The sequence below is a fragment of the Rana temporaria genome, chromosome 10, assembly GCF_905171775.1.
Source record: "Rana temporaria chromosome 10, aRanTem1.1, whole genome shotgun sequence".
Classification (NCBI taxonomy): Eukaryota; Metazoa; Chordata; class Amphibia; order Anura; family Ranidae; genus Rana; species Rana temporaria.
Window position 1 is genome coordinate 103,114,831 of NC_053498.1, and position 20,919 is coordinate 103,135,749.

The 20,919-nt window shown below is 40.5% G+C and overlaps 1 protein-coding gene across 3 annotated transcripts in view; it reads right to left on the reverse strand.

The window, feature by feature from the left end:
* The window catches only part of CFAP74 (cilia and flagella associated protein 74), a 195,612-nt gene that overhangs the window by 53,888 nt on the left and 120,805 nt on the right, over positions 1-20,919 (reverse strand). For all 3 annotated transcript variants that reach the window (XM_040325889.1, XM_040325888.1, XM_040325887.1), the window contains 5 exons: positions 11,133-11,306; positions 9,528-9,661; positions 6,531-6,807; positions 5,569-5,712; positions 3,576-3,715 (listed from right to left, as the gene is read on the reverse strand). In XM_040325889.1, coding sequence (XP_040181823.1) covers positions 3,576-3,715; positions 5,569-5,712; positions 6,531-6,807; positions 9,528-9,661; positions 11,133-11,306 — 869 coding nt within the window. The remainder of the gene's footprint in view (positions 1-3,575; positions 3,716-5,568; positions 5,713-6,530; positions 6,808-9,527; positions 9,662-11,132; positions 11,307-20,919) is intronic.

A 20,919-nucleotide genomic window follows, 5' to 3' on the forward strand; every position in this document is an offset into this window, starting at 1 on the left:
TGATGGGAAATCCGTTCATAGTTCACCAAAAAACAGGGTACCGTTGAGGGATTTCCCTTCATATCATGTAACAGTAACCACTGTAAGATTTTGAACTGCCTTTTGATTTCTGCTAATGGTCACCTTTAGTGCGAATGGTTGATAAAAAAGAATATAGAGTGGGAATGGGAGTAAAAACTAAAATCCTTTTCTACAGTATGCTGAAAGACAAATATTAAAAGCCCAATGAGCCAAGTTTGATGATGTATGGGAAGCAAAATGTGCGACAGGCGATCTATCCAAGGTAAAATGCATTAGGTCATTGAAGCTTCACCAACCAATATTGGTTCATTTATGGAGGAAATAAGGTCTTTTAGACCCATACAAAAAACGGACTTGCTTTTATTAGGAGCATAAATGTAAACGATAATAGATAATAGAGGGATCAGATAGTGAAAATGTAATATTGGCACATACAAGGTCAGTGCAAAGCATAGAAAATGCTCTCCTTTTCTGAGACATTGTATACGAGAAATCGAAAACAACTAGAATCCGACTTTCTTTAAGTTTAATAGGTCCTGCTTTTTGAATTTATGTAGAAAGTTAAGCTTTTTCATTGTAGACCACAAATTTAGCAATCACACCTTAAATATTTAAGTCGTTTCTAGGAGGGTCAATCCAATGCCAAACATGGAGATTCTCTTTAGAAAAGACAAGAAGTTTTTGCAGAATAACTGACATCAGTGTTGAAAAAAACGTACTGACTTTGACCAGTCTTTATTGTCCCTGAACTAAGATATATAAAATTTAGTATTCAGCATGTATATATTTGTTAACAGCGAGCCAGACCACCACCCCGGGTATTTCTATTTTTTTCTCTCCCTGAACTACAGTCAGTGCATTTTAACTACTGTAAGTTATTAATTGTGATAGATAATGTACTAGTACATGATACAACAAAATCTGTATGTACCCCTTGTATATTGGACTATGTACTTCTATATATTCCCCTTGAGGAAGAAAAGTGTTACTGCGCTGATCTAATTATCCAGAGGTATTAAATCTCTGGGAGTATGGACATAAGTGAAATATCAGGGCCACAATGTACCCAATCTTAAATGTGAATAACCTGGATACAAACAATATATAAAAAAATATGAGAAATATATGAGTCATACAAATGTGACACAGTGATTTCAAACTTGAATCGTATATCTAGATCAGTGTGTCAGCATACAATCCATATGCCACAGTGCTTCTATGAGAAAAATGGCTGTTGCTGCTACTGACCAACCAAATAGTGAAAACAATACGAAAGATATTACAAAAAATATTGTGTATATATGTGTATAAAACTACAATATGCAGTATGCCAACTGCACCGTGAGTTGTCCAATAACCGATATTGGAACAAAATAAATATCAAAAAAGTGAAATAATTATCAAACAACCATACAAATGTGCAAGGTGCTGACTGCACTTAAAAATAGTCCAAATGGCAGGCAATCTTGCGCTTATACAATAGGTTCCAGCAAACACAAGGTTCAATGTTGGTAGTACTGTGTAGAGGAAAGTGCCGCTATCTCTTCCACCCGACAAAGATGTGCCACCATCACCAATGGTTAAAATCAACACTCACCAGACCCCAGATATTATTAGGCTCCAAAGTGGTGTCTTTTCTTTGTCCGTCAGTGGGTGTTGCCTCCTTTTCCCTTTTACAAGGTGTCATCAATTCCTCAAAAACAAGGGGCTCATCATGGTGTAGTATATTAAAATATGTATTTATTTAAAAAAGGTAAAAAAATAACACTTACAATATAAAGTGCCTCTGACCGGCACTGAGTGTCTTTGGCAGTGTGAACCGTTAAAAGCCGCTGACCAGCATTTAAATGGCGTCCTAAGAGGTGTGCTTGCCCCGCTGTGCTCCGCATGTATTGCTACAAGGGGTCCGGGCGCGCTGGTGTGCTGCACCCTCTATGTGCGTGTCCAAACAGCCTCTACGCGTTTCGCTAATTGCGTCGTCAGGAGAGGAATGCTGACACACTGACACACATTCGTCAGGAATGCTGACACACTGATCTAGATATACGATTCAAGTTTGAAATCACTGTGTCACATTTGTATGACTCATATATTTCTCATATTTTTTTATATATTGTTTGTATCCAGGTTATTCACATTTAAGATTGGGTACATTGTGGCCCTGATATTTCACTTATGTCCATACTCCCAGAGATTTAATACCTCTGGATAATTAGATCAGCGCAGTAACACTTTTCTTCCTCATGCACTATTGACCCCCACTAAGGGCACACAGTACTGCAGCAGATCACAGTTCACATTTATTTATTTATTTTCTTTTGCGCCGGTGACATTCACAACCAATTATATATTCCCCTTCCCTTTTCCTTTTTGTTCCCCACATGAAACTCTAATACAAATATTTGACAAGGAAAAAACAAAAACAATACACTCAGGAATGCCAATATTTTGTAAATCATTGCATCTAGATATGTTTTCGAGATCCTCTAGTTTGGATTCTAGTTCAGTCGATGAGCCAAGTATTATCGGTTCTCAAACTTGACAGATGTTCCTGGTTTGATGGTACATGAGAACTGTCAAACTGTCCTGGCATTACTTTTTTTGGGGGGGGGATAAAAGTGGTGATGACAGAGGCCACTGACCAATTAAGCATCTGAGGGGTGGTCACCACATTCATGGCCGTGTCCCAGGTACAGTTTGTGATAAGTATTCATATCTCTGAGTATCTACTGTTTACAAACTGTTAACATCATCTATATTATGGTCCAGTGTGGAATTTGCTTTAAAATATAAATACGACAGGACTCAGATGTCTACTTTACCTAGGAGGTATAAGGGGTACCAATGGCTGGCTCTCCATATGGTCTGACATAGGGGTGTCTGGACTTGAAAAGTTACAAATTAGCTGAGGAAAGTAAATATGCCTATATTCTGGTTGTGCAAATGTTATTTTATGTCTATGATGCCAAGAAACAGCATAAACAGGAACTGAGTGACAAGCTGCAGGCCATCACCCAAAAGCAAGAGTATTTGCATTGGGAGAATGGGGAGCTCAATAAGGAGTACGAGTGGATATAAATGAGCTCCAACTGTGATTGCATCAAACCAAGGAGGCCAAGCAAATCAACAAGGCCCTGATAAGCAAAGTCCATAGTCTGGAGGCTCATCTGACGTATGGGGACTTGCGGCTGGAAAAGTTCCAGGTGACCACTGATGCCTTAAAGATCTAGGAGGAGCTATTTACCCCTAGAGGTGACCCAGAATCATGCAGATGTCAGTACAGACATACTGGAGATGAGCAATCTACAAGAAAGAACAGACTAGTCAATGGGGAATCCTCTTCCTCCGCCACCCAGACAGACAGTCTGGACCTCTTAACCTGTGCTATGAAGCTTTGGCTTCATAGCACACTTCTCTCTGGACTCAAGAAAGATGAAAAAAAGTTTAAAAAAGCAGCAGCAAAAAAAAATTATAATAAACATTTTATAGCTCCCTTAAGTATTCGTTTGTTAGTGTATGCATTAAATAGAATATAAAGACTGCTGTGTGCTTACTCTTCTTTTATATCTTCTATCTTGGGTATCTCTGGAATAAGAGTTTCTGCTGGTTTGAGGGATTTCTGAACTTGCTTAGGAGATACCAGCTGCTTTCGTTTGTCCTTCTTTGAAGATACATTTCTCTTTACTTTTTTGCTCTGCAACAGTGACACATTCATTTGAATATCTCACATTCACATAAAAACTGAAAAAAAAAATGCAGCTATCATAGATTTATAGATTAGATAGATACTGTATATTGTATACTGTGCAAAAGTTCATTTATTTCAACTTAAAAGGTGAAACTAATATATGAGATAGACTCATTACATGCAAAGCAAGATAGTTCAAGCCGTGATTTTTCATAATTGTGATGATTATGGCTTACAGCTCTTGAAAACCACAAAACCACAATCTCAGAAAATAAGAATATTGTGAAAAGGTGCAATATTCTAGGCTCAAAGTGTCCCACTCTTTTCCCTTCCACATAACTTTCTATTAATGTGCTTTGATACGGCACTTTGGAAACATCCAACTTCTTTTGCAATTACCTTTTGAGGCTTTCCCTCCTATTCTAGGCTCAGAGTGGGACACTTTGAGCTTAGAATATTGCACCTTTTCACAATATTCTAATTTTCTGAGATTGTGGATTTGGGGTTTTCATGAGCTGTAAGCCATAATCATCGCAATTATGACAAATCACGGCTTGAACTATCTTGCTTTGCATGTAATGAGTCTATCTCATATATTAGGTTCACCTTAAAGTTGCATTAGTGAGTCCGAAACTGCTGGCTGATTATACCATGTAAATGCTATGTCTGTCTTGTGGCCTGTGTCCTGATATTGGTTTATGCCGAGCTGGTGTGCCGGCACACTGAGGGTATGTCATGTTTGTAATTAGATGCTCCCCTGCCCCCCCCATTCCTGTGCATTTGCCAACGGAAGCTCACTGTTACACTATACTGTGCCACGTATTCTTATCTATACAATGTATGCATTTGAGCTGTGTTCTACGTCTTGTCTGATGTGTTTTTCTTTTTGTATTGTTTGAAAACTTCAATAAAAATAATAAAAAAAAAAAAAAAAAAGTTGCATTAGTGAAATTAATGAACTTTTGCACGATATTCAAATTTTTCGAGTTTCACCTGTATATGTCATGGGGATATAGGAAATTGCTTAGTTACCTCTCCTCCCTAAGCCTATTATTAGAAAATAAGGGAGCAGCAGGTTGATGAGGTCTTTGCTGTGAATCATGCCTTATGTATATGACTGAGATCCCAACAGTCTAAACTTTTTAAATGCAATAATTTTTGTCCATGAAGCTCAAACTATTACACTTTTGCATTATACACAGTAGACATGTGCCCAATCATGTGTGCTTTTATATCTAGGGTCCACCTGCCTGATTTCCATAATAAACCACACCCCAGAGTTAAATCCTGCCAACTGTGATCATATTATCAGCTAAATAAAATGAAGCTCTAATTGGATTTTGGGATGGGCCTTAGTTCCAGAAGCAGGGGTTATCTGGTAGCAAGGAAATAACTACGTCAAGGCCCGAGGGAAAAAGCAAGAGATCAGATCAGTTGCTATGGTCATGAGCAGTAGTCTCCAAACTGCTTCCCAAGAGCCGAATGTGTCTCTTTTCTTACCCTTATCAGGCCATTGAGGCTATTTCTACCATTTATAAAAGTCACTACTCCATCCATTGACACCAACGATGGGGCACTATTCCTCCCACTGACACAAAGCACTATTCCTTAAATTTGCACAAATGATTTGGACTCTTTCTCCCATCGATACCAACAATGGGGCACTATTCCTTCCATGAATAGCAATAATGGGGCATTGGTTATATCCACTGACATCGGGTCGATTTCTACTCCCACTGGGCAAAATCCGACCCCCCTTAAAGTCTCAAGGACAGTAAACTGGCCCTTTGTTTGATAAGATTGGAGACCCCTGGACATGAGCACCAACAGCCTCACTGAGTATATAGGATTTGCCATACCTGGTCTTCATTTTCCACTGCTGTTGGGGCTTCTTTATTAAGAAGTGTTCTTGTTTCCACTGCCCGATGCAGCATCCTTATTGCTTCCTCTCTGATCTCTTTATCATGAAGGCTTGGTTTAAAAGAAACTTGAATTAGGCACCTCTGAAAGAGAAACAATAAGATCTGTCTTGTATGTCTAATGCCTCCAAAAATTTTAGAGCATGTAAGGAAAAGAGTAATCTCCAAATAAATATTCTGTGCGCAGTCTAAGAAAAAGCAAAACAAGTATGCCAGATCCAGAACACAATGTTACACAGAAAATGGAAGAAAGGTCCAGATCAGACAGAAACACTAGTAATTCTGGAAAAGACAGTTCTACATAACTTTTAACCTTGATCCACAGTACATCCTACTTAAGTTCATTACAAAATTTGATAGATTTCACTCTTTGGCTCATTTGATTAATAAATCTCAAAATCATTCTTATTGGGCTTTAAATTCTAAAGCATGTACTTGCAAAGGGAAACTGCACATGTCCATGCCTCTACAGACAAAAGGAAAATCCACCCAAAAATGTTTGCTGTGTTTTAAATAGTTGACATGTAGTTGGTGATGGATTAATCAGTGCTCACCCAAACGTGAAATATCATGAATGACTTTAAATAGTCACACTTAAGAAAATCTATCATATGTGATGCAATGCAGATATCTGTGAAATACTGTTATAAGTTAAACTGTATGTAAAATGTTTGATTTCCCTTTACTTTCTATACAGAAGAAAATGGTTACCAGGACCAATATAGAATGTAAATTTCCCCATTCGGGACACAGTCTGTAAAGAAAACCTGAAAGTGGAAAGGTTAATCCTCACTCTACCCAAACCCAAAAAATAACTTTACATCCAATTTTACATAATAATCTTTACTTTTGTCAAAACATTACATTGAGTAATTTTACCTTAAATTTTCATTTCACCTCACCTTGCCTGGAAAAACAGAGCCAACCGATGGTGATATAGTGAAAGCTGAATCATCAGGTACCATAAATTGAAATGATGTAGGTCCAACGGGTGCAATCTCTCCTTTGCCAATCCTTGGTACAGGATGAGTGAATTCATTGCAGCTAATGTGGGAATTGGTGACATACAAGGTGGCAATGGAGACATCATTTAAGGCTGTCCCCGGAAATTGGACCAAGGAATGAGACAGTTCCAGAGGCGGATGGACCCCAATGGCTTTACACGAGACCTTAAATTGTCTGAGTAAACAGAAGTCAAGTAAATGAATAAACAATGGTGCATGTGAATAATAATGTCCGCAAACAATAAAAAGAAACAGTCCTGACTGGGTTTAAGAGTTTAAATGTTTTCTTTCAATAGTAGGCGGCAAGCAACCATCCCCCCCATTCACGGGCTGCCAGCGGCACTTAACCACCCCCCCAGGCAGCCAGCGACACATAACCAGCACCCCTCCCCTGGGCGGTCAACAGCACTTAACCAGCACTCCCATTAACCCCCCCACCTGCTCGCTGTCTGCTCGGCACTTACCCCATCTTGGTGGCGGGCTGCGGGTCAGGCAGTGGGTGACAGCAGCGAGCTGTGTGTCAGGCAGCGGGTGACGGGTGGAAAGCTGTGGGTCAGGCAGTGGCTCCTGTGTCCTCTCTTAGATCACGTCAGCTTCGGCTGTGCGTCTCTTCTCTCCTCCTGCTAGACATCCAATAGGATCGCCTGTCCTTTCAGCCAATCGGGAGGAGGATCAGTGTGGTGAATGATAATGAATATTTGTTATCATTCGATATCGTCACACAACTGGGTGAGCCCACTCTTTTTTGAAGCCTATTAGAGCCTCTGGCTATAATCACATGCTTCAAAAACACCCCCTCCCTTTGGAATCCATGCATCCAGCATCCCTGTATGTAGATCAGGGGGCCGGATTTGCATGGATAGTGGGGCGGCGCCCGTGCGCCCCTAAAGCATTACCGCAGTGGCTGCAGTGTGAAAGCAGCAATAAAGGAGATATCCCTTCTTCTCTTTTTACGTACACCTGGGAAACTGCTACTCAACAAAGCAGCAACAAAAGATTTTTTTCCGTTAAAAGAAGTTCACTTTGCAAAGTAAATTTTCGCCATTGACTTAGATGAGTGAATTAAAAAAAAATCAATGTACATCTGTGTGGTCTGCTTCAGCCAGCGTGGTAGTTCCCATAAACTGTGTTTTATACCTTACCTGTTAAGCCTCTCTATGAACCTCAGATGTAAGTAGTCCTATGTTTAGGACACAATTTACTATGCAACAATATCGGTCTCTGTATTCTTTGATATGAATGCTATATAATTATATTCATATTGCAGACAGGGACTAAAATTTACCCAAATGCAAAACTTTCCCTGATGAAGGAAAATACATATGCAATGAATTTTCCGAAACATGTCGGGATGCAAGCTATTAATCACTATGGACTGACTACAGTTTATACTTTGGCAGTACCTGGATCATTAGACTTGGGTTTGAAATATGTATTTTTGTATCAATGGTTCCTTTGTATACTATCTACATTTTAATGGTATTTCTATACAATTTGGGCTAGATTCAGCATTGATTTACGCCGGCGTATCTATAGATACGCTGCGTAAATTCAAAGCTGCGCCGGCGTATGTTCTTTCTGTATTCAGAAAGCAAGATACGCCGACATTAGCCTAAGATCCGACTGGCGTAAGTCACTTACGCCGTTGTATCTTAGGGTGCATATTTACGCTGGCCGCTTGGTGGCGCTTCCGTCGTTTTTGGTGTAGAATATGCAAATGACCTATATACGCCGATTCACAAATTTACGTATGCCAGGCGCTATTTTTTTACGTCGTTTACGTTAGGCTTTTTCGGCGAAAGGTTGCTCCTGCTATTATGAGGCGTACGCAATGTTAAGTATGGACGTCGTTCCCGTGTCTAATTTTGAATTTTTTACGTCGTTTGCTTAAGTCGTTCGCGAATAGGGCTGGACGTAATTTACGTTCAAGTCGAAACCAATGATGTCCTCTCGCAGCGTACTTTGGAGCAATGCACACTGGGAAATTCCACGGACGGCGCATGTGCAGTTCGGGAAAAACGTCAATCACGTCGGGTCACCACCTATTTACATAAAACACGCCCCCCTCATACTCATTTGAATTAGGCGCGCTTACGCCGGCCCTATTTACGCTGCCGCAACTTACGGAGCAAGTGCTTTGTGAATACTGCACTTGCACATGTTAATTGCGGCAGCGTATTGTAAATAACATACGCTACGCCCGCACAAACTTACGGCGGGCTACTTGAATCTAGCCCATTATCTTTTGAACTTAATAAAATTGGCACAAAGTTGCATTTTACTCTTATTGTCTGCATGTAAAGTTCAAAGGGGCGGCACCTTCCATGCACTTGTTGCATGTTTTCCTTTATTTTTCTACAATTTCCTAATTTGCCAGAAAAGATGATTGGCTTTATTGCTCTCATAAATAAAAGCATGTTTTACTTTTGCTGACAGTTATTACAATCAGAAGGCCTTAACATTTATACACATTTTTTTTATTGAAATGCCCTTTAATATTTTGGGATAAGGGTTGATTCACTAGAGAACATTAGATTCTGTTCACTTTGTAAGGAAGTTACATTTTACAAGGAAAAGTTTTCCCAGAGCTCAGTTAATGAGGTAAAGCACTGCTGACATCCATCATCCAATCATGTGCAAGCAAAAATAATACTTTTTATTTTCCTTACATGTGATTGGGTATGCTTTGTTAAATACATTTCACCACATTCACCAAGCTCTGGGGAAAATTCTCTTGCAAATTGAATAGCCTATTTGCCTTGAGTAAATCAACCTCAATGGGTCCGATTCATGAATACTAGAGATAAGAAAAAAAAAAGATCAAGCTAATGGGCATGATCAGAACTTTTATTGTCTATTCTACAATTAATGGTCAGAAAAATAATCCTTTCTCACCTATTGATAGCCGATTTGCATGTCAGGTCAAAGCTGTATTCTTCGGCTTTTGGGGCTCTGAATATGATATCCAGTGTTATTGTCTCCAAGGGAAGCAGAGTTCCAAAACCATCATTGGGTTGAATGTCTACGTACTGTAATTTAAAATTCAAATTGCTTGTTAGACTGAGAACTATATATTTAGTCACAAACAAGCAATACATTTCTGCACCTAACTTAAAAAAACGACCTGCAAGATAAAGGCATAGTATGCATTACATACGAGCGTGCCATTTCTAATGGTGATCGTGCCGTGACTGGCGGCTCCCGCGCGCTGTGACTGGCCACAGCCGCAATACCCGAAAGTCACTCCGGAAGAGATGGTGACGGAGGAGGGGAACAAGGACCGATGCGGGGGCTTCGATCTCAGGTAAGTAATTCATAATGAGCTAGTATGCTTTGTATACTAGCTCATTATGCCTTTGTCTTGCAGGGTGTATTTATTTTTTATGGAGTCTTTACTTCCTCTTTAAGCCAAAATTGCTTAAGCTCACTGCGCATAACTCAATGATGATATACACTAGAATAAAGATATACAATATCATAAACAGCAGATCTCCACTAGATACCTAGTAAAACACATTAACAGTAAGGCATTTATCAAAAATATTAAAAAAAAAGTGGAAAAAAAAAAGTTCAGGAATGTCCAGCAGCTCTTAGGACTTGCTCTCATTATCGTGCAGATTTTAGTGATTGGTTTTAGATCTACTTTAAAGAGGAAGTAAAGTCTTCCTCTCTAATTGTACTTCCAGGTAAGCCTGTAATAAGGCTTCCCTTTGGGTACTATAGGTACTGTAAATGTCTCCTAAACTCGCTCATGCCGTGACTGGCGGGAGAGACATCATCGCGGCTCCATCCAATCACAGCACCAGAGCCCGCAAACACGGAAGTAACTCCACAAAAGATGTCGGACCTGTCAGCGGTGTGCAGGCATCCGTTTCAGGGCATCGTTCTAAGGTAAGTATTTAATAATGATCTAGTATGTATTGTCTGCATGTAATAGACATAGTATAGACTTTCATCATCCAATCACGCCCAATAAAAAACAAAATACAGTTTTTTACTTTTCTTTCATGTGATTGGGTATTTTTTGCAAAATGAAATTTCACGATATTCACTCATCTCTGGGAAAAATGACCTTGCAAAATGAACAGCCTGCTTGCCTTTAGTAAATAAACCATATTGTGTTTTTTTGCTATCCCCTTGCTGAGAAATAAGCAAAGTAGCAGGCTTTTGATAAGACTATCATCAGTAAATCAGTATTTAGTTTAATGGGGTGGGCTCAATCGTGCAGCCAACCAATACGCATCAAGAGATGTAGATTACAGCAGCCATTGTGACTACTGTTCACAGGCATTATGAAGGAGTTCCATCCTTGGTAATGACCTGGTTAGGGGTGACGCAGCTGTACACACAGACAAGGTTTGAAGATGAATGCTGCAATCATGTCATTTAAATATATGGTAGATGTTTTGGTACTACATTTTTTCAGATATTTAACAGGGCACCTGCATCAACATTCATATGTTATGGCCAGTCCTATATAACTTTGTTCCAAATGCCTACCTCTGGGATTCCCACAAAACCAAACTCCTGGGGCAGGATTGACTTGTTTGTTAATTGAATGGATGTTTGAACGGATTCAAAGATAGTACAGCAACCAAAATCCACCTCAGTGGGGTTGATTTCCAGGTCTGATGTGGTCACAATAGCATGAACAGTAAAGATAACCGGTCGGGTCTGAAAGAAAAAAAATTTAAGAAAACATTAATATATCTTAGCTGTCATCGCTTCATTATTTTTTAACCCCCACAGTTTACATACATCAGTCCTGGTGCTTTGATGTTGCCTACGTCTTTGAATCTCACAGTTTCGTGCTTGCTAGGGATGTAGGACTGTCCACATATCACTAGCATACTTGCAAGTACCTGCTATGTCTGCACTTATGCATTACAGTGAGGAATCTTCATCATCCTAGTCACCGGCTGTGGATTGTAAAAGTGCTTACCTGCAAGCCCCTGTCATCCTTACACACATGCCAATCATTGAGGAGTCACCATTGCATTCAGTTTTTTGTTCATACATCTGGATCATTGAATTGCTTTGCGTTACTACATACATGTGTTACTTTGCATGTATGCATATGACCGTGGACTATATGGACTGGTTAGCAAACTTTTGGATAGCACAAACATATGAGAGAGATTTGCCTTACTCCTATGTGATTGTCTATAGGACCTCCATATTTGAGCTAATTTCCATCTTCAGATGGTTGGTCAACTACTGGGGATCAACTGTGTTGGCTACAATTATCTCATAGACCTGCTGGTGGATACTCCTTTTTGTTGGGACACTGGTTGTGTCTCCCCAGGAGATTATGGACCATCTGCTACTCCTGGTCTGGTTATCCTCAGGTGCTAGATACTCTCATTCAGGGTTCTCTGTGGGTTTGCCTTGGTCAGTGGATATTTCGAGAAGAGAGCCTTTGAGTGATCACACTCATCCCATATGGTGTACCAGTACTATTTTTCTTTATTCTTTAAGATGTAAGGTTTGCTGTGACTTTTTATCAATATCTTTTGGGATGGTAGCCGCTGTGGTGTCCTAGCATTTTTCTGTTGTTCTATTTGGTACTTGTTTTTGGTGACACCCATCCATTTCTACTGTGGATAGCACCGCCATGTACTCTTATTAGTGGGATTCCCGAGATCTACCTTTTTTTCTTTTTGTATGTTCCTGCAGAGGTAGACAGGGACTCCTTGAGCTATGGCTGATTGACCTGTAACCTAATCGTGTCTGCATAACTCCAAGACAAACACCACTTAGCAGCAAGACGTCAAACATCTTTTTACCTGTCTAAGGGTAGCATCAGAATCACCATTATATGGGAAACATTCTTCCCTCTGACCCCAATTATAACATTTTAGCCAGGGTTCCCCCAAGACGTGGAAGTTATGTCAAGGGTTCCTCTGGGGTAAAAATAAAGGTTGGCTTAAGGGGTTGTAAAGGAAACATTTTTTTTCCCTAAATAGCTTCCTTTACCTTAGTGCAGTCCTCCTTCACTTACCTCATCCTTCGATTTTGCTTTTAAATGTCCTTATTTCTTCTGAGAATTGCCCACTTCCTGTTCTTCTGTCTGTAACTACACACTGTAATGCAAGGCTTTCTCCCTGGTGTGGAGAAAGTCTCTTGAGGAGGGAGGGGGCGAGCAGGCAAGTCAGGACACTCTCTACTTTGCAGATAGAGAAAGGAGCTGTGTGTTAGTGGGTGTCCTGATACACCTGCTCGTCCCCTCAAGAGGCTTTCTCCACACCAGGAAGAAAGCCTCACATTACTGTGTGTAGTTACAGACAGAAGAACAGGAAGTGAGGAATTCTCAGAAGAAATAAGGACATTTAAAAGCAAAATTGAAGGATGAGGTAAGTGAAGGAGGACTGCACTAAGGTAAAGGAAGCTATTAAGGGGGGGAAAAAAATCCTTTACAACCCCTTTAGCACTTTGAATAGTATAGTATAAGGATTGCGCTACCCTAACTGGTGGCCTAATTCAGCCTCACCTTATATATAATGTGCAAATCTATTTAACACCTATGGGTGTCCCCTTGTGCCTCCACAAGGCTGTGCGCCTCTGTGTGAAACTATATATGCTATACGTTTATTAATAAATGACAACACCCACCAACAAATATGTATGTGTAAGTAACAAACCCTCATATACTTTTTTGTTTTCCCAGTGCTTATGTGAGGATTTAAAAAAATATATATATATATATATATATATATATATAAATGTACGTGTTGATAAATTATCCAATAGTGTTTTTTAGTTCACAAAAGGTGTTTACAATTCTATTACGGATTCACCAGAAGTGTATGTTATGTCTCAAGACCACAATTTTAACCAAAAAAATATATGTAAATATAAGATAAAACACATGAAAAACGGGGGATTTACTATATGGATCCCCTGCCCTTTGCTTAACAGTCCCAGTGAATAACCAAGTGCTCCAAAACAATAAATATTCATCCTGTGGAGTATTCAAATCCAACGTGATTTCACCACCTTCGTGATAATCCCATCACCTTCAGAAATGGCCACTCCCCAGATCCTGCTTAATTAGTGCATTTGGTTCATTCCCAGGATAAACAATCTTATTTTGCGCAGCTGTCACTTTTCTTAGATGTATTATTATGGCCTCTCTTTCTCTACAAACACTCATAGGAAAGACATGGCCATCATAGTGTAGTAGCTAAAAGAATTTATTGGTTTAAAAATTAAAAAAATATTGCACTCACATTTTTATGCGCTTCTTTGCCGGCACCAAGCTTCTCCAGCTGTGTATGCAAAATTTGTTGGTAAAAGGTACGTTTCTCTATCGCGTTCCTCCCCAGGCCTTTCCTGCGAACGGTGTGTTGTCTCGTGGGTTCCAGCAGCCTCTACGCGTTTCGCAAAGGTTCTTGCGTCATCAGGAAACGCGTAGAGGCTGCTGGAACCCACGAGACAACACACTGTTCGCAGGAAAGGCCTGGGGGGAACGCGATAGAGAAACGTACCTTTTACCCCCGAATTTTGCATACACGCTGGAGAAGCTTGGTGCCGGCATAGAGGCAAATCAATAAATTCTTTTACCTACTACACTATGATGGCCATGTCTTTCCTATGAGCGTTTGTAGAGAAAGAGAGGCCATAATAATACATCTAAGAAAAGTGACAGCTGCGTTGGCGCAAAATAGGATTGGTTATCCTGGGAATGAACCAAAGGCACTAATTAAGCAGGATCTGGTGAGTGGCCATTTCTGAAGGTGATGGGATTATCACGTTGGATTTGAATACCCCACAGGACGAATATTTATTGTTTTGGAGCACTTGGTTATTCACTAGGACTGTTAAACAAAGAGCAAGGGATCCATATAGTAAATCCCCCGTTTTTCATGTGGTTTATCTTATATTTACATATATTTTTTTGGTTAAAATTGTGGTCTTGAGACATAACATACATTTCTGGTGAATCCGTAATAGAGTTGTGGATACCTTTTGCGGACTAGAAAACACCATTAGATAATTTATCAACACGTGCATTTATATATATTATTTTTTTAAAACCTCATATAAGCACTGGGTAAACAAAAAAGTATATGAGGGTTTGTTACTTACATATACATATTGTTGGTGGGTGTTGTCATTTATTAATAAACTTATAGCATATATAGTTTCACACAGAGGAGCACAGCCTTGTGGAGGCACAAGGGGACACCCATAGGTGTTAAATAGATTTGCACATTATAAGGTGAGGCTGAATTAGGCCACCAGTTAAGGTAGCGCAATCCTTATACTATACTATTCACATTTTTGGGCGAGCCGACACAGAGTGACTTGCACCCTTAGATTGCAGCAAACCATACAATATAGAACGTATTTTTAAATATAAATATTTTTCCATTTGCGCCAGTAACACCCATCCAACACCCTTTAGCACTTTACTGGCGTTCACTAGAGATGACAGATGACTTAAAAACACATACATAACCTACTTCTGAGGGGCACAATATGCTCAGTCAGAATGTTGGGCAGCAACTGCCATGATTCCTATTATCGGCCTTATGCCCTTTATATCCCCTTAGAACAGCAGTCAGACAAGGAGAGGGTGGACCTATGTCCTAAGCTAATTAAAAAACTGCTGCACTGCACATAAACTGACAAGGAATATGTTTACAGAAGAATAGAGAGGAGAGGGATGACCTCATCAATCTTTTAAAGCTCTATCACTGTCCAAACACAGTGGGAGTTGACAACGTATTGGTAATTAAAAGTGACAGTAAACGCCCATTTTTTATAAAATAAAATAAATGCAATGGGCCGGATTCAGATACATTGCAGTATCTGTCGGCGCGGCGTAACGTATACGGTACGCCGCCATAACTTAGGGCGCAAGTTTTGTATGCAGAAAGAACTTGCGCCCTTAGTTACGGCGGCGTAACGTATGTTTGTCGGCATAAGCCCGCCTAATTCAAATGGGGATGATGTGGGCGTGTTTTATGTAAAATCACTGTGACACCACGTATTTGACGTATTTTACGAACGGCGCATGCGCCGTTCGTGAAAAAATCCCAGTGCGCATGCTCGAAATTACGCGGCAAGTCGTCATTGCTTTAGACGTGAGCATAACTTACGTACAGCCCTATTCGCGAACGACTTACGCAAACGATGTAAAATTTTCAAAACTCGACGCGGGAACTACGTCCATACTTAACATTAGCTACGCCTCATATAGCAGGGGTAACTTTACGCCGAAAAAAGTCTAACGTAAACGACGAAAAAAAAAAGGCGCTGGCCGGATGTACGTTTCTGAATCGGCGTGAATACCTAATTAGCATATTCATCGCGTAACTATACGGAAGCGCCACCTAGCGGCCAGCGTAAATATGCAGCCTAAGATACGACGGTGTAAGACACTTACACCGGTCGGATCTTAGGGAAATCTATGCGTAACTGATTCTCTGAATCAGGCGCATAGATACGACCACGCACACTCAGAGATACGATGGCGTATCTGGAGATACGCCGTTGTATCTCCGTTCTGAATCTGGCCCAATGTGTTTAAATTTAACCAGATTTTACCTTTTATCTCCCTTTTATTTTATGTCATCGTTCAAATACAAGATTTTTTCTGCTGTTCTCAGACTTCCTGTTCTAAGGTGGCTACGTTGGCTTTCCATGCCTTCTGTGTCTGTGAACGTAGCCACCCTTTCCTGCTCACCGCTGAGATGCACTACATATTTAAAGTGCCTGCAGACACATTCAGCTCTATGGGAATTCCAGTATATACAGAGCGGAGCATGAGACCAAAAAAGACAGCACTGTTCACTCTACACTAGTAGCTGTGACATGCAATAGTGGAGGATAGAGAGCGTGCACAGGAGAAAAAAGAAACAAGAGGCTAGATTCACACGGCTGTGATCAAATTTTGATCAGACTTTCAGTATGATTATGTGTTGTAACTTGGATGCTACTCAAGTGGTTTGCATATTCTATGGGGCCAAAGTTGTGCCAGAATCGCACCAAGGTAGTAATTGCACTGAGCTAAGTTGCATTGATGTGAACAGGCACTATTGAAAACAATGTGATTTCCATTGTCATGAGATTCTATGTAACGCAAGTCGCATCTGAAATTGCACTAGTGTGAACAGAGGCTGAAAACTATGGTAAGAGACTTTTTCAACGAAAAAACAAACAAAAAACAAACAGAGCCATGGTAGACTTGCTATTTTAAAAAAACTAAAAAAAATTGAGTTTAGTGTCACTTTAAAGTGTAGGTAAGCCTATTGCTATATAATGCTATTTAGGGCAGGGCAAAGCAACAGGTTTGCTTTAAACCCCTATCCTCTGCATACACTGGTTCTTTCCAGTGACAAGAGATTTTGCCAACATCGACAGAAAAAAGGCTATGCATGCCTAAGCCAGCTTTTCTTGAGAGTACTTCTTGCAAAGTGATAACAGAAATTTTACTTGTTTTATGCATTTAATTATTCTATCAACTCTCAAACTCTCGAGTACTTAGCTCTCAGCAAGCGTATCATTTGTTAATAGACCTGCCTATTTTCTCTCATAAAACTGCCATACGATTCACAACTTTTGGTATTAGAATGCAATGTTTAAAAGATATAAGACAGGTTAAGGCTACTTGATGCAGTGATAATGATAATGGGCTCTATGAGTAACTTAAAAAAGCCCATCAAGAAGATCACCCAATTTTTAATCAACTCTCTGAGAAATGAAGTGTGAAACACCAACAGTATTAAAAAGTTTTAATCGTATTCACTATACGTAGATGACTGGTCAGACTGCTGTATATAACTGTATAAAACTGTAAAAAGAACATAGGTGCAAAAGTTTGAGTTGTTCTAAATAGTCAGGCCCGTCGCTACAAGGCAGGCAAACCAAGCAATTGCTTGGGGCCCCAAGCAGGGCCCTTGCCGCACTTCCTAAAGCTGCCTGAGCGCTCTATAGAGAGCCTGCAGCACTGCTGCCTCAAGTCGTCACTTCCCTTTCTCTGTAGCATGGCCAAGCTCCTTTTCCTTCCTACTGTCAGTCTGGACTCTGGCCGGGTACCGCGCGTTACAGCGGTACTGGAGATTCAGTTTCCTGTTCCCGGCCAGATTGACAGGAAGTGCACACTGAGTGCTCACTTCCTGTTAGTCCGGCCGGGAACAGGAAACTGAATCTCCTACCGCGCGGTACGGACCCGGTAGGGATGGGGGAGTAAAAAGAACATAGGGAGGGGGAGGGGGGGAGTAAAAAAAACATTGGGGGGGAGGGAGTAAAAAGAACGTGTGGGGGGTTGGGGGGCCTCCATGTCCATTTTGCTTGGGGCCCCCAAATTCCTTCAAACGGCCCTGTAAATAGTGGTCAGAGTCTTCATTGGAAATGCGATACCCTAACTACCAAGGCCTGAGGTGTGCCTTGGCCTAGCTGGTCAGTATGCCTGAAAGAGGGCATACCCTGAATGTATGAAAAGGAAGAAATAAAAAGCCATGCAGCCTGTGTGCCCACTCACTCGCGGTAGGTAGTGGCCTTGCTGCAGGTTGAAGCGGCCGCACTGCTCCTCTTCCATACTGGCTCTTGGCCTCTGAATGATGTCACACCGGGCAGGACCTAGGAAGCTCCTGTCAGGCTGAGTGGAGAGGAAAGTGACTGTGTTGAATGCATGCAGGAGCACACTCATACCACTGCAACTCTGCAGGCATAGCACTGCATAGTGGCGGTACAGGCAGCGTACCCCCTGCCCTTGGTGCATGTACCACGGGTTAAGAAACAATGCTTTAAAGGGCATGACTGGAGTTGGTTTCTGTCCACAACATATACCAGAAGCTTACATATTTCTGTTGGAAGCAACAAGGAAGATAAAACTAATTACAACATATAGAAAGTATTATACTTCATGTCTACTGTCTGATCACAAATATCCAGAAATGTCTTTGGATATTTTTTCCTTACTCACTTACAGAAAAGCCTTACTGGCTTGTCTATTAGGAGATAAATATCCAAGAAGGATTAATCCTACCCACAGGCTGATTCAATTCATTTCAGTGACTGCTAGAATCCATACAGAAACATAATGGAGAACCTCTTCTTTGTCGACAGAAGCAGTAAAACCTAGAATTATCATGACTGTGTTAATTGAGAGGACTAATGAGATCGGGAAGGATTCCAGATTTTACTGTAACAAAATATAGCAATGGATTTCCTGAGTTAATTATCTGGATATTAGCTATTATGTTACTGTAAATTGGTGATTCGAATCATACAATACTTATGACTGAATCACAAAGCAAATATCTCTAAAATCTGAGCATGCTGAAGCAAATGAAGCTGTGAAAAATGTCACTGCTCAGAAAATTGTAGGTGACCTTCGAAGTCTGGTACCTTATCATTCTATATAAGCTTTGAAACAGGTTTATTCTATAAATTATATGATTTGATGTGGTTACCCTACCAATCACTTCTGTTTGGCATTTCTTTTTTCTTAAAGCCCAACTTTTTAAATAAGAAATAAAAAAAAGCATGTGTTGAAATATAAAGAACAGTTTTTACTGCAATACTCAGCTTCTTACCAACAATGCCCCTTATAGACTTACTGCTCTGAAGTCCATTGCCGCTCATCTTCCATGCTAAATGATGTTCATCATCACCCGACCCACTTCCTGTGAGCCCAGGCAGTAACAGACAAACACCAATGGAGCGCATCATCATGCTGGCCTGGGCTTCTGGTGAATCCAGGGCCGGTGCTACCACTAGGCAAACTAGGCAGCCGCCTAGGGCACACTGCTACCTAGGGGCACCCGGACACTGGTTTCACTCCGCATCTGCATGCTCGGCAGGCTGCAGCATGTAACTAACTTAGTCTCAGGCAGCTGCTCTGTCCGAGCAGTGGTGTAATTAGCGGCGCATCGCAGAACTGTGAAATTACATGATCAGTCTGAAGGCCTTATAATTTGAAGTATGCACAGTATTTAGTTTTTTCCTTAATAAATTGGAGGATGTGCTTCAGGGAAGGGGCACACACACTGTTGAATGGTGTTCATCATCATCCGACCAACTTCCTGTAAGCCCAGGCAGTAATAGACAAACAACCATGGAGGGTGTCATCAAGCTGGCCTGGGCTTATGCCGCGTACAGACGGTCATTTTTTGTGATGAAAAAAAAATGACGTTTGAAGTGATGAAAAAAAAACGACATTTTTGAAACTTCATTTTCAAAAACGATGTAGCATACACACCATCGTTTTTCAAAATGCTCTAGCAAAGCGATGTTACGTTCAGCACGTATGACGGCACTCTGTTCCATTGAAGCTCGCTTCATAACTTGCTTCTGAGCATGTGCGGGTTTAAAAACGTCGTTTTCAACGTCATTTTGCCCACACACTCATTTTAATTGACACAAAAAACGACATTTTGAAAAATGACACAAAAAATTCGAGCATGTTCGAATTTTTTTTTGGTCGTTTTTCTGAAGACATAAAACGACGTTTTCCCTACACACTATCATTTTAAATGACGTTTTCAAAAACGACATTTTTTTTCATCACAAAAAAATGACCGTCTGTATGCGGCATTACAGTGCTTCTGAACACAACAGTGCTCAGACATCATTACATGAGCAAATTGCTGTCCAAAAGTAAGGACCGTGACAAAATAGAAGAAGGGGGGCATGTGACACCAGTATGAAGGCCTTAGGATTTCAAGTATGTCTGAGGTTTCTTTTCCATAATAGATGGAAGTATATGCTTCAAGGAAGGGGCACACAAAAGCTGGAGTTAATTTTTATTTTGGTCCCGGTGTTTGGAATTTTGTTTTTACTTTGTTATGCTCTTTATTATCTTATAAAATAAATAAAATTACTTGAAGCAATGAAAAAAAATGTTCCAGAAAGAAAGTTAAACCAGAACTCAAGCTAAAACTTTTTGTTTAGTTTCGGATAAAAAAGGATCCTCTGTCAGGTTTTGGGCTTTCCAATGCTGCCAATGTGGTCCTTGTGACAGGAAGTGAGCAGAAATCCCCAACAGGGAAGCCAATATAGGTTCTAGCTTTTCCACCACTCTGCTAAAATCCTATTAACACTGTTGTGTCCCTGTTGGAAATATAGTATAGAACTCCCCAGTAGAGTTGCGCTCAGGCCTGGCCCGCAGAGCCTAGGGTAAATAAAGGCTGTCAATTTGAAGAATGTCCATGCTCATCTCTACTCCCTAGCACATATATTTTATTGGATACAGTGAAAAAGGGCTCACCTTGGATGGTTTGACTCACTCAAGGCAGGTGAAGACCTTCAGTGTGTGCCTGCACCAAATCCAACACAG